The sequence below is a fragment of the Oncorhynchus masou genome, chromosome 28 (assembly GCF_036934945.1).
Source record: "Oncorhynchus masou masou isolate Uvic2021 chromosome 28, UVic_Omas_1.1, whole genome shotgun sequence".
Classification (NCBI taxonomy): domain Eukaryota; kingdom Metazoa; phylum Chordata; class Actinopteri; order Salmoniformes; family Salmonidae; genus Oncorhynchus; species Oncorhynchus masou.
The window spans coordinates 2,989,755-3,003,159 of record NC_088239.1 but is presented as its reverse complement, the minus strand read 5'-3'; the positions used below and the strand labels follow the sequence as shown (position 1 = coordinate 3,003,159).

General features: G+C 39.9%; 1 protein-coding gene across 1 annotated transcript; it reads right to left on the bottom strand.

Moving 5' to 3' along the window:
* Window positions 1–265: 265 nt before the first annotated feature.
* On the bottom strand, window positions 266–12,985 carry sec22c (SEC22 homolog C, vesicle trafficking protein). Its single transcript, XM_064941133.1, has 6 exons — window positions 12,808–12,985; window positions 7,399–7,610; window positions 5,271–5,434; window positions 3,759–3,938; window positions 3,530–3,648; window positions 266–2,460 (listed from the first exon to the last, which is right to left on the bottom strand). Exons 2-6 carry the CDS (start codon window positions 7,578–7,580, stop codon window positions 2,194–2,196), a joined length of 912 nt encoding a protein of 303 aa, XP_064797205.1. The 5' UTR covers window positions 7,581–7,610; window positions 12,808–12,985; the 3' UTR covers window positions 266–2,193.
* Window positions 12,986–13,405: the final 420 nt, after the last annotated feature.

The following is a 13,405-nucleotide window of genomic DNA, read 5'->3' as shown; positions in this document are numbered from 1 at the left end:
TGCTGGATAAATGAGGTAAAGGTGTTCTTCAGTTCGCTACATGCTGGATAAATGAGGTAAAGGTGTTCTTCAGTTCGCTACATGCTGGATAAATGAGGTAAAGGTGTTCTTCAGTTTGCTACATGCTGGATAAATGAGGTAAAGGTGTTCTTCAGTTCGCTACATGCTGGATAAATGAGGTAAAGGTGTTCTTCTGTTAACTACATGCTGGATGTTGTTCATAGCAAAGCACTGCAGTTTATAAATACGACAGGATTTGAACATGGTTTGATTTGAAATGTCATCATACTTTAGAACGTTCATGGCAACAATCAACATAATTCATTTGGTCAATTTGATTCAGATTTCTGCACCTTTCAGACTGTGGTTTATTTTACTTTAGAAAATACAAACCACACAATAGGTAAACCATGTGTTAATACAGGTATCTCTAATCAATTTCAGTTATGAAAGACACACCCAACACTGAAAAGGAGGGCCTGAATGTTACCCCTTGTAGACTGAAACGTTAACACGCTCTCTCCCCCACTTCAATTGACAATTTAAGGAAACTGTAAAGGACTCCTTGACATTAAAGCAGCCATTATTACACAGAACAAAACTCAATTATACAAAAAAATTAATTTAACATATTGGTCTATGAGTTACAGCAGCTTTACCTGGGGGGGGGGGGTCTTCCTGCAACCCCCACATTGTTCCCTCAACCAGATGAGTTCAGTAGTTAACACTAAACAAGCCAACCGTAGTGCAAACTCACTGATCATGGATCTAAAACTATTGGACATTCCGTTACCAGTGCTCAGGTGCTTGAGGAACACAAATATCTACACATCACCAAGATTTGTTCATTTCAGTAGAGCGGGTATGAATCTTCAATTCACAATTTGTATTCAAACTCTCTCAATCATAGAAATAGCAGTAAATAGTTTCTTTCAAATATGTATTTTCAGCTCAAATTCTGCTGAAATTAATTATATTTCTTATTTACCAGATTGCTGTAAAAACATGAACAGGGCCCTTAGACTAGACATGAGAAATATCGCAGACTGGAAGGAGCCCAAATCACATCTATATATATTTTTTTATTTAACTAGGCAAGTCAGTTAAACGAAGTTAAGAGACCTATGGGTCTCCCAATCACGGCCGGTTGTGATACAGCCTGGAATCAAACCAGGATCTGTAGTGACGCCTCGAGCATTGAGATGCAGTGCCTTAGACCGCTGCGCCACTCAGAAGCCCCAAAAGCATCAATCGATCGATCTATCTATCGTTTTAGGACTACCAAAAGCAACATACACTGTCACTACATTATTACGGTGTTACAAAATCTATTTTAACTACACAATATAAAACATTTCTATATTAAATTTCAACTTGTGATTTCCATATGTTTTAGATATAAGAAAAAAAATCAAACTACAACCATTGTTACCAAGCAACATACTATTACCAACAGCCTTCTTGAACAACAAATTAGATACATTATATTGATAATATAATACCTTACTTAGCCATGTAAAGTATAAAACCACGATCTAAAAAATCTATATTAACTCCTAAATACTGACCACCATGAAGAGGAATAACACCTGGTGTTGTGGTTGTAAAACTAGAGGGATATGTCAAGCACCTCCTGCTGGGAAGCTTTCTGCATAAACAACAAAATACTTTGGTGAGACATTTTGATTCGTCAATTCTACAGAATGCAAAAGAAAGCAATAAAGCAAATTGAATTGAAAGCACAGTACATTTCCTATTCTAGTGAGACTAGCTGCATTTAGACCCTGGAGAATCAGACTGGCAGTTGATTATCACTTACTGAGCTACAGCAGTGGTCTGATTGGACAGTGACTGTTCTTTACGTCACTGATGATGTAATCTCAATTACCTCGTCCAATGTAGACCTACTGTCTGACTGGCTATAGTCACATGGATGCCCTTTAATTAGACAGACAGTCAGTATTACAAATTCATATCATTCAAGTAATTTGTTCAAAACTATTGTCTTCATCTGGAATTCATTTCTAAAAGACGATTTGAGGACCATCCAACACCCCACCCCACCCCGTGGTTAGGGCCTCCACTACTCCTCAAACCTGCCTGGGACGCTACGTAAACGCAGTGCAAATAAACATGGAAATAAAGCAACAAATTATCCTTATACAAACAAAACAATGTTATGTCCCCCCTCCTTCAGACCCCGCAGTCATTGGTTCTGTCATGTAGTTTCCGGTTGAGGGTGAGGAGGGTGACGAGGACAGCCACCGCCAGGTGGAACAGCAGCTGCCAGACATTCCTCAGACCAAACAGGAAGCAGTTACAGACCACAACCACACTCAGCAGTGTCAGGGACTTGACCCTCTTCAGAGAAGAGTGGAACAGATACAGGTGACACTGACAGACACAGCACAGGAACGCCAGCAGAAACGCCACCACGTTCCAGATTCCTTCATAATCATCCTGTAGCAAACAGGACAGAAGAACCATAGAACACAGTGTTCACATTGACAGAAAGTGGGTCTTTATGAGCGGACTACAACATTGGCAGAATATAAAACATGATCAGACAAGTTGAATTAGACATGGCTAAATAGAATAGTGTAACTGGAAGGTGTCTCCTATATGTTTAATAGAATAGTGTACCTGGAAGGTGTCTCCTATATGTTTAATAGTGTACCTGGAAGGTGTCTCCTATATGTTTAATAGAATAGTGTACCTGGAAGGTGTCTCCTATATGTTTAATAGTGTACCTGGAAGGTGTCTTCTAAATGTTTAATAGAATAGTGTACCTGGAAGGTGTCTCCTATATGTTTAATAGAATAGTGTACCTGGAAGGTGTCTCCTATATGTTTAATAGTGTACCTGGAAGGTGTCTCCTATATGTTTAATAGAATAGTGTACCTGGAAGGTGTCTCCTATATGTTTAATAGAATAGTGTACCTGGAAGGTGTCTCCTATATGTTTAATAGAATAGTGTACCTGGAAGGTGTCTTCTATATGTTTAATAGAATAGTGTACCTGGAAGGTGTCTCCTATATGTTTAATAGAATAGTGTACCTGGAAGGTGTCTCCTAAATGTTTAATAGTGTACCTGGAAGGTGTCTCCTAAATGTTTAATAGTGTACCTGGAAGGTGTCTTCTAAATGTTTAATAGTGTACCTGGAAGGTGTCTTCTAAATGTTTAATAGAATACTGTACCTGGAAGGTGTCTCCTATATGTTTAATAGAATAGTGTACCTGGAAGGTGTCTTCTAAATGTTTAATAGTGTACCTGGAAGGTGTCTCCTAAATGTTTAATAGTGTACCTGGAAGGTGTCTTCTAAATGTTTAATAGTGTACCTGGAAGGTGTCTTCTAAATGTTTAATAGAATACTGTACCTGGAAGGTGTCTCCTATATGTTTAATAGAATAGTGTACCTGGAAGGTGTCTCCTATATGTTTAATAGTGTACCTGGAAGGTGTCTTCTAAATGTTTAATAGAATAGTGTACCTGGAAGGTGTCTCCTATATGTTTAATAGAATAGTGTACCTGGAAGGTGTACTCTATGAGGTGAACTCCCCTGATGAGGTTCAGAGAAGAACACATGATGTTGAGGACCAGTGAGAGGATTCCTGGTGCGGTCACTGGCTCCAACCTCTGGTTCTGACCTGGAGGACCGATGCAACACAACACAGGATCAAGCAACGTTTAACTGAAGTAATACAGTGCAACATTGATCTCTGGTTAGAGGCAAAGGTCCTCCTCCTCGGATTCTTACCGGATTCAGAAAGTTGTTCCGCGTGGCCATTGGCTGACCCGTTGGTAAACTCCACCTCCTCCAGAGTGAGGAACTGCAAAGGGCGGGTTTTCAGATCCTCCTGTACCTCGGTCAGAGTGACCTCCAGCGCTGGACCACCCCTCTGGTTATACTGCTGCTGCAGCCAGGCTATGCTGTTGTCTAATAGAATAGAATATTAACCCTTCTAATTATACTGCTGCTGCAGCCAGGCTCTGCTGTTGTCTAATAGAATAGAATATTAACCCTTCTAATTATACTGCTGCTGCAGCCAGGCTATGCTGTTGTCTAATAGAATATCTTCTAATTATACTGCTACTGTAGCCAGACTATGCTGTTGTCTAATAGAATATCTTCTAATTATACTGCTGCTGCAGCCAGGCTCTGCTGTTGTCTAATAGAATAGAATATCTTCTAATTATACTGCTCCTACAGCCAAGGCTATGCTGTTGTCTAATAGAATAGAATATATTCTAATTATACTGCTACTGCAGCCAGGCTATGCTGTTGTCTAATAGAATAGAATATCTTCTAATTATGCTGCTACTGCAGCCAGACTATGCTGTTGTCTAATATAATATAATGTCTTCTAATTATACTGCTACTGCAGCCAGACTATGCTGTTGTCTAATATAATGTCTTCTAATTATACTGCTACTGCAGCCAGACTATGCTGTTGTCTAATATAATAGAATATCTTCTAATTATACTGCTGCTGTAGCCAGGCTATGCTGTTGTCTAATATAATATCTTCTAATTATGCTGTTGTCTAATATAATATCTTCTAATTATGCTGTTGTCTAATATAATATCTTCTAATTATGCTGCTCCTACAGCCAGACTATGCTGTTGTCTAATATAATATCTTCTAATTATACTGCTACTGCAGCAATGGTATTGTATGCTGTTTTTAAGTATCTGTACTCCTGCCTGCCTCATGGGATAAATCAAATATTTTGATGAACTTCAGATGACCTCTGTTCAATTCATATTAATGTTAGTTAGAGCACCAAGGCTCTAACCACTAGGTTACCTGCTGGACTGTAGCACCAAGGCTCCTGTCCAGGGGTAGGCAACCCTTGTTTTGATTTATCTAACCTGGAAGACCAGACGTGTTGAACTTAGGCAATCCCTGAATTGATCAAACAGCTCAGTTGGTCAGGTGTGGTGCCTAGTTGGAACAAAATCCTGCAGTACCTGCAGCACTCCAGGAACAGGGTTGTCTACCCCTGCTCTAGGGTCCTGTGGTACTCCAGGAACAGGGTTGTCTACCCCTGCTCTAGGGTCCTGTGGTACTCCAGGAACAGGGTTGTCTACCCCTGCTCTAGGGTCCTGTGGTACTCCAGGAACAGGGTTGTCTACCCCTGCTCTAGGGTCATGTGGTACTCCAGGAACAGGGTTGTCTACCCCTGCTCTAGGGTCCTGTGGTACTCCAGGAACAGGGTTGTCTACACCTTCTCAACCCTCCACCACCCCTCTCCCCCTTCTACATACCGAACTCCAGAAAGGGATACGGCCTGGCTGCCAGGGCAACCTTGGCGCTGTCCATATGAGCTGTGAACTCCCAGCGCAGGTCCTCTAGAAAACAGAAGGCCATGGCTGCAGGGAGCCTGGCGTCACATACGCTCATGTAGGATACGCCCTCACTGGAGAGGAAACTAGAGGGAGGAGGAAAGGAGGGGAGTTGGGGGGGGGTAGTGAACAAACAGCTGGGCACAGCTTGCCCACAGTATGCAGCAGGACAGTTTCTGAATCATTTCAAAATGTGGAGACTGGTTTCTGATGTTTAACCAATTCTGTTTAACGTCTAATCTTCCCTGCGCAACTTTTTCTTTCCAATTACTCTCTGTTGAGGTACAGTGCCTTCAGAAAGTATTCACACCCCTAGACTTAAACAGATTTTGTATTACAGCCTGAATTTAAAATGGATTACATTGAGAATGTGTGTAGGCCAGTGACCACACACACACACACACACCATAATGTCAACGTGGAATTATGTTTTTAGAAATTAAAAATTAAAAGCCGAAATCCCACACGTCACTGAGTACCACTCTATTGATATTTTCTAGCATGTGGCTGCATCGTGTTATGTTATTCACCTCTCAGCAGTTCAATAACCTAAGATACAAAGCCAAATCTACACTGGAATAGTTGAAAGTTCCTGAGTGGTCTTGTTAAAGTTTGGACTGAAATCAGCTTTAAAATCTATGACAGGACTGAAAAATGGCTGTCTAGCAATGATCATCTACCAACTTGCCAGAGCTTAAATCATTTTAACAATAATGTGCAAATATTGTACAAATCTAGGTGTGGCTTACCCAGAAATGCAGCTTTAAATCACTGCCAAAGGTGATTCTAACATGTATTGACTCATACAGAAATCCAATTTACATAAGTATTCACACCCCTGCGTCAATACTTTGTAGAAGCACCTTTCGTAGCAACTACAGCCGTGAGTCTTTTTGGGTAAGTCGATGACATTTCCACACATGGATTGTGCAACATTTACCTATTAACCTTTCAAGATTCTTCAAGCTCCGTCAAACTGTTTGTTGTTCATGTCTAGACATCTCATTTCAGGTCTTGACGGTACTCAGTAATGTGTTGTATTGGATTTGCCAGATGATTTTTTGCAGTATTACTTTAGTGCCTTGTTGCAAACAGGATGCATGTTCTGGAATATTTGTATTCTGTACAGGCTTCCTTCTTTTCACTATGTCAATTAGGTTAGTATTGTGGAGTAACTGCAATGTTGATCCATCCTCCATTTTATCCCATCACAGCTATTAAACTCGGTTTTAAAGTCACCATTGGCCTCATTGTGAAGTTAGGAAGGACGTCTATCTCTGTAGTGACTGGGTGTATCGATTCACAATCCAAAGTGTAAATAATAACTTCACCATGCTCAAAGGGATATCCAATGTCTGTTTTTTTGTTGTTGTGTTTTTCTTACCAATCTCCCAATAGGTGCCATTATTTGCAGGGCATTGGAAAATCTCCCTGGTCATTGTGGTTGAATCTGTTTGTAATTTAATGCTCGACTGAGGGACATTACAGATAATTGTTTGTCTGGAGTACAAAGATGAGATAGTCCTTCAAAAGTCATGTTAAACACTATTATTACACACAAAGTGAGTCCATGCAACTTATTAAGCATATTTTTACTCCTGAACTTATTGAGGCTTGTCATAACATTGGGGTTGAATAATTTTTCATTCAAGACATTTCAGATTTTAATTAATTGCCCCCCAAAAATGTAAAAACATAGTTCCACTGACATTATGGGGTATTGTGTGAAGGCCAGTGACCAAATAAATCTCAATATAAATAATTTCAAATTCAGGTTGTAACAAAATGTTTTAAAAGTTAAAGGGGTGTGAATACTTTCTGAAGTGTGTGTCCTTAATATGTATATATACACACCTATCTATACACATATCTATCTCTCTACATATCTATCTATACACATATCTATACACACACACACACATTTATACTTATACACACGTCTACTTACACATCTACTTACCCACACACACACACACATCTATACTTACACACATGCATCTATACTTACACACCAGGTATAGTATATACTATAAAAAAAGATATATCTTACTATATATTGAGGTCATGGCCCTTGACCACCCCTCTGTCAGGGAACAGGCTGAGGGCCTTGGAGATGGCCCGTAGCTGCTGCTTCCTCTCCTGCAGCTCTGGGTTGTGTTGGAATTCAGTGGAGGCTGAGAGAGGCAGACCATCCCTGACCCGCACCACCAGGGCAAACAGGATCAGAGACATGGTCCACACAGGCCACTGGGTTCACATAGCCTGCAACGACATCACAGGAAAACATTTAGCACAGCGCAATACAAAATACAGAGGACAGGGCAGGCCAGGAGACTCAGAGACTCCATTACAACTGAGACACATCTGGTATGAAGGCAGTACCGCAGTCAGGGGTGTATTCATTAGGAACCAAACATGGAGGGACTTACAGAAATCTGTCCAACTAACGCTCAGTAGTAGTAGGCTAACGGTTAGCTGCTAGCCAGTTGTCAGTCACTAGGTGGTACATCAGCTCAGTAGTAGGCTAACAGTTAGCTAGCTCGTGTAATATATGGCAGAATGATGGCAAACAGGGCTCATGATGGTTTCAACATGTTGTTTTCTTTTACAAGGTGGTGCTGATGATTAAGGCGAGGCGTCTCGGCCTCTCTATGGACTCATTTAAAATAAAAAAAATTACACCCGTAACTGCCATTTCCTGAGATGGAGTCTTAAATGAACAAAAACAAGGGAAATCCCTGTAATCTTCCTTGCTTGTTGACCTAATTTAGCTAGCTAACAGTAGGGACATCTAAGGTTCAGTATAATTATGTCTACATTCCAAAGTGCTGATAGAACGTTCAGGTTTCTATGATGTGAAGCATGCACACAATGAAAACACATGCACACCTGCCAAGCTCATGCACGTGTTGTAGGGTTGGGCGGTATCCAGATTTTCCTATCATTATACCGTGCTGCTCTCAGCTCGGGATTGGAAAAAAAGCCCATTGAGCATCGATTACCAGAATGCTAACAAAATTAGCACAAGTAATAGCAAATGTCCATGGAGGCTGCTAGCTAAATACTCTAAAGAGCGCAAACAGAAAAAAAAAAATTGAAACATTTTTCTTTCACCTTGATTTAACCAGGTAACTAGTTGAGAACAAGTTCTCAGAACAAGTTCTCATTTACAACTGCGACCTGGCCAAGATAAAGCAGTGCGACAAACAACACAGAGTTACACATGGAATAAACAAGCGGGGAAATAAAGTCTATGTACAGTGTGTGCAAATGGTGAGAGGTGGTAAGGCAATAAATAGGCCATAGTAGCGAAGTAATTACAATTTAGCAGATTAACACTGGAGTGATAGATAAGCAGATGATGATAACAAACATGGAGATAATTATCTATAACATTTTTCTTAGCACATGCCCCTAAGTTTAGTCTCTATAGTAGAGGAACACTTGTCACCTCTCAAACAGGGCCAATCACAAGGGCCAGCTCACAAGTATTGGCTTTTTAGACACGGTTCCTAATCAACACTAAAAGCAAAATAATTTTTAAAAACATAAAAACAACGATCATGTCAACACAGATCGCAAACTGGCTACACAATGCTTAGGCTACCGCAAAAGGAATCTAGCTGTTCGGTAGGCTACAGGGAATCTGAACACTGTTCACTAGTGGTTCAGCCTATGTAAAAGGTGCCCATTGTATTTCTTTGCAGTGCTAACATTTCAAAATCTCAAATCTAGTTCAAAGGCATTTTAGAAGCATTGCCTCTATAGCTAATACCGGACACTCATTCATTCTCCATCGCTCAGTCTTCTAAACTCCCGACTCCATGTAATGCGAAGATGTTTCTATTTATTTTTGATTATACTTTTGTAATGCTTTTTGTGACGTGGATCATAATGACAGTTACAGTCTGAGGTTGCGTGATCCTTGTAATGTTACGGGAAAAATACAACTAATGGGAAGCAGAATTAAATTAATATCTCACTGCACAAATGCGACCAGTTATTTTTCATATTTGCATTTAATTTAATTCACTAGCAAATGCGAGTGAACTGCTGGCACTTTAGAGCCCACTGAATGTCCATCTAATGATCTCTAATGTTAGCTAGAAACAAATGTGTTTACCTTTCCGCAACACATGGAGTCAAAAAGGGATTTGTCCATATGTGTTCACCTGACAGTCGGCAAATTCAGCATCACAACAAACAGGACGATGTGCAGAAAACATATGTCTGTGTGCTGAAGTTCGAGAATTGGGATGTTAGATTTACTCAGTGGATTTATTTTTTATTAAAATGTTTTTAAAAATGAATAAATAAATAAATTAAATAAATATCTATATATATAAATAATAAAAGCATGCCCTTTTCATTTCTGCGTACTTTTAACATGGATCTCGTACCTACATACATGGACAGAGAATTGCATAGCTGGTACGCTAAATACATGCATGTTGGCAGGTCTGCTGCTCGCTTAACCCTTGAAGCCAGCCGCACCAATGTGTCAGAGGAAACCAAAGTCAGCTTGTAGGCTCCTAGCCATAAGGAGTTGCTAGATTGCGATGAGACAAGAAAATCCCGGCCGGCCAAACCTTCCCCTATCCCGGACAACGCTGGACCAATTGTCTCCCGGTCACGGCCAGCTGTGACACAGCCTGGGATAAAACCCAGGACTGTAGTTTTGTTTATTTATTTATTTCACCGTTATTTAACCAGATAAGCCAGTTGAGAACAAGTTCTCATTGACAACTGCGACCTGGTCAAGATAAAGCAAAGCAGTGCAACAAAAACAGAGTTACGCAGCGACGCCTCAAACAAATCGACGCAGTGCCGTAGACCGCTGCGCCACACGGGAGGCAGCTAGCTGCATGTCTAAACAAAAGACTCCCATATGTAAGTAACCATTTCACCTTCTGTATCCTGTGCATGTGACAAATAAACATTGATTTTCTATAGTGTGTGTGTTTACCAGAGACTTGAAGAAAAACATGACCAGCACCAAAGTCAGATTAAGATATCACATTAGTGGTGGTAGGCAGCAGCAGGCTCGTACGCGTTCATTCAAACTTTACTGCGTTTGCCAGCAGCTCTTAGCAATGTTTGATGTACAGGGCTGTTTATGACTTATGACAAGCCTATCAACTTCTGAGATTAGGCTGGCAATACTAAAGTGCCTATAAGAACATCCAATAGGCAAAGGTATATGAAATACAGATGGTATAGAGAAAAATAGTCAACGCGTTATAATTCCTACAATAACTAACCTAAAACTTCTTAACTGGGAATATTGAACCACCAGCTTTCATATGGTCTCATGTTCTGAGCAAGGAACTTAAACATTAGCTTGTTTACATCGCAATTTTGTATATATTTAAACCAAATTGAACATGTTTCATTAGTTATTTGAGACTAAATAGATTTTATTTATGTATTATATTAAAATAAAAGTGTTGATTCAGTATTCAGTTTATTAAAAAAAGAAATATATATATTTAAAATCGTCCGATTAATCGGTATCAGCTTTTTTTGGTCCCCCAAAAATCGCTATTGATTATTAAAATCAGTCGACCTCTACAACAGACATGTCAATAGACAAGGTATAAAGCAGCCTTCAGTCTTGAAATAATTGGTTTAGTACACCACCCTACTCTGTTTAGCCTCACATGTTAAAGAGATGGGAGGGGCTAACAGGCTGACTACACAGCTTGCGTCGCAAAATACATTTACAAATCTACATTATTCAATTATTGCACGCGCCAACGAGTGTCTGTGATGCCAATGCCTAAAATAGAAGTCAGTTCTATTTGTGACGCAGATGCGCTGCAAGTCCTGCCTCTTCAATCTCCTCATTGGTTTATAGAAGCAGATACCGACGTGCCATCTCCTCATTGGTTATGCCCACGTGAGTGACTGAAAGACAAACAAGGTCGGTGGGGGTAATTGCACCTAATTTATGAAAGTTGCCAATCCCAATATAAAGTCAAGAGAAGAAAAATCCTTGAAGGAAAAGAGATGACGAGTAACGATTCAGTTGAACATTTTGTGTGTGGATTAATTGGCGGAGAAGAGGACCTTTTGCATTTCAGGTAAAACAACAACTCAATGTTTATATCCCAGGACAAATTAGCTAACAACAGCAAGCTAGCTAAACAGGACAAATTAGCTAGCAAGTGCAAGCTAACTAGCTAAATTGCCATAAATGTTTAATGCTTTTCGACCTGTCCCCAAATTAATATAATTGGTTCAGAGTTTGTTTTGATATTTTAACCTGCGTGTAGTGATCACGTTTCGTGTGGGGACGACAAAACACATTTATGCACGATGGCGCACAAGCGTTTGGTTTCTGTGTAATTCATAAGAGGGTGTAAACGATGCTGAATGCGTGTAGAATAGGGCTGACCCCAATTAGTCAACTAGTTGATTGTTAGGCTGTTGGTGGACCAAGACGGTTTTAGTCGAGCAGTAAATATACACAGTACATTCGGGAAGTATTCAGACCCCTTAACATTTTCCACTTTGTTCCGCTCCAACCCAGATGCACAATGCACTGCTCGCTCCAGAATGCACTCTCCCGCCAATTTGTGCAAATTCATTATTATTTCATAACTTCATTGTGCGAATTGTTTACATTTGATTGTTAGTTATATCAATTCCCCATTACATATCACTAGTACATTTACTGCTAATACATAGGGCGTGTCTATGTATGGAAAATAAGTTTAAAATATTAGAGAAATAGATTGGTCACATGAACAGATGACTTTCGATAGACCAAGATCGTTTTGTTGTTGTACGGGACAGCCCGAGTGTGGACAAAGAGCTCCCCAATAGGTTTACCAAAACATCCAGGTGCCATTTTCTCAAAAGTGAGGTTACAAGTTGATCAACTTTCAAAGCATAATTGCCTTCCCATTGTTCCTCAATTGCAGTGTATGATACCATTTTCTAGTCTACTTTTACCCAATGTAAAAAAACACCACTTCAAATGTTGCTACATAAGACTGAAACGAGGAGATCCGTCACATCTTATCTGCAAAAATGACCTACCGCACCGACTACCGGTATATTAAAATAATTGTATGTCAACATTCTGGCTTGTAGAGGTCGTCTGCGGAAACTTTCCTGATCCAAACGCTCATTTATGCCCGACGTTGAATCCAATACAACTCAACGTCGGGTCTCTAGGCGAAGGTTCGCCCTTCCTGCAAACAGATGGCTACACTAGTTAGATGGCTGAATGCACGTTTCATTGCCACAACCAGTGAAATGAGTCTAAAAGTAGCAATGTGTTCAGCAGCAAGCCTGACTTTATGTCAGTGATTAACTTTAGATGCACGGGTCTCCATAATTATCTTAGGAATACGTATCACACAAATAAACGCACTGTATCGAACATAAACATTGCTTGTTGCAAACGTGGCTGGCTAATAACGTTAGCAGCTAGCTACTATGTGTACCTTACCTTAACATTCTTCGGTACATTTTGTTTATCTCAAATTGTTGTGATACGCCATGTGAATGAAAGTAGACACTTTAGTTGTGTTTTGCTAATTACTGTACATGTAATTTTTAAAGTAGACTGTTGTCCAATACTTTGAAAGACCCACTAGCTTTCTTAATATTTTGCTAAGCATTATGGGTAAAGATGAAAACAAATCTCTTTCCGGGTTCCGCGCTTCTTTTTTTTTTAAAGAAACAGTAGCTCAATAAACTTTACGGTTAGGGTTGAGACTTCCCGGAGTTTCCCAAACTCGGCCCTGTGTCCCCTCTAACAGTACACAGCTGATTTAAATGACCAACTCATCATCATGCTTTGATTATTTGAATCAGCTGTGTAGTGCTACCTTTTCTACCAATCTGTGTGCCAGATCTGTGATCTGTATCCATTTCAATAATAACGTTTTCGTTTCTCAAAGTCATTGTCAGGTTGTTAATCATAAAGTATAACATTCAAAAAGTAAAAATGTAACTATGGCAAGAGCACTAGCCTCATTGATACACTGTGGTCCATTGGCGGCTGAAGAAATGAATGTTAAACTCAGAGATGCAGCAGTAGGCCT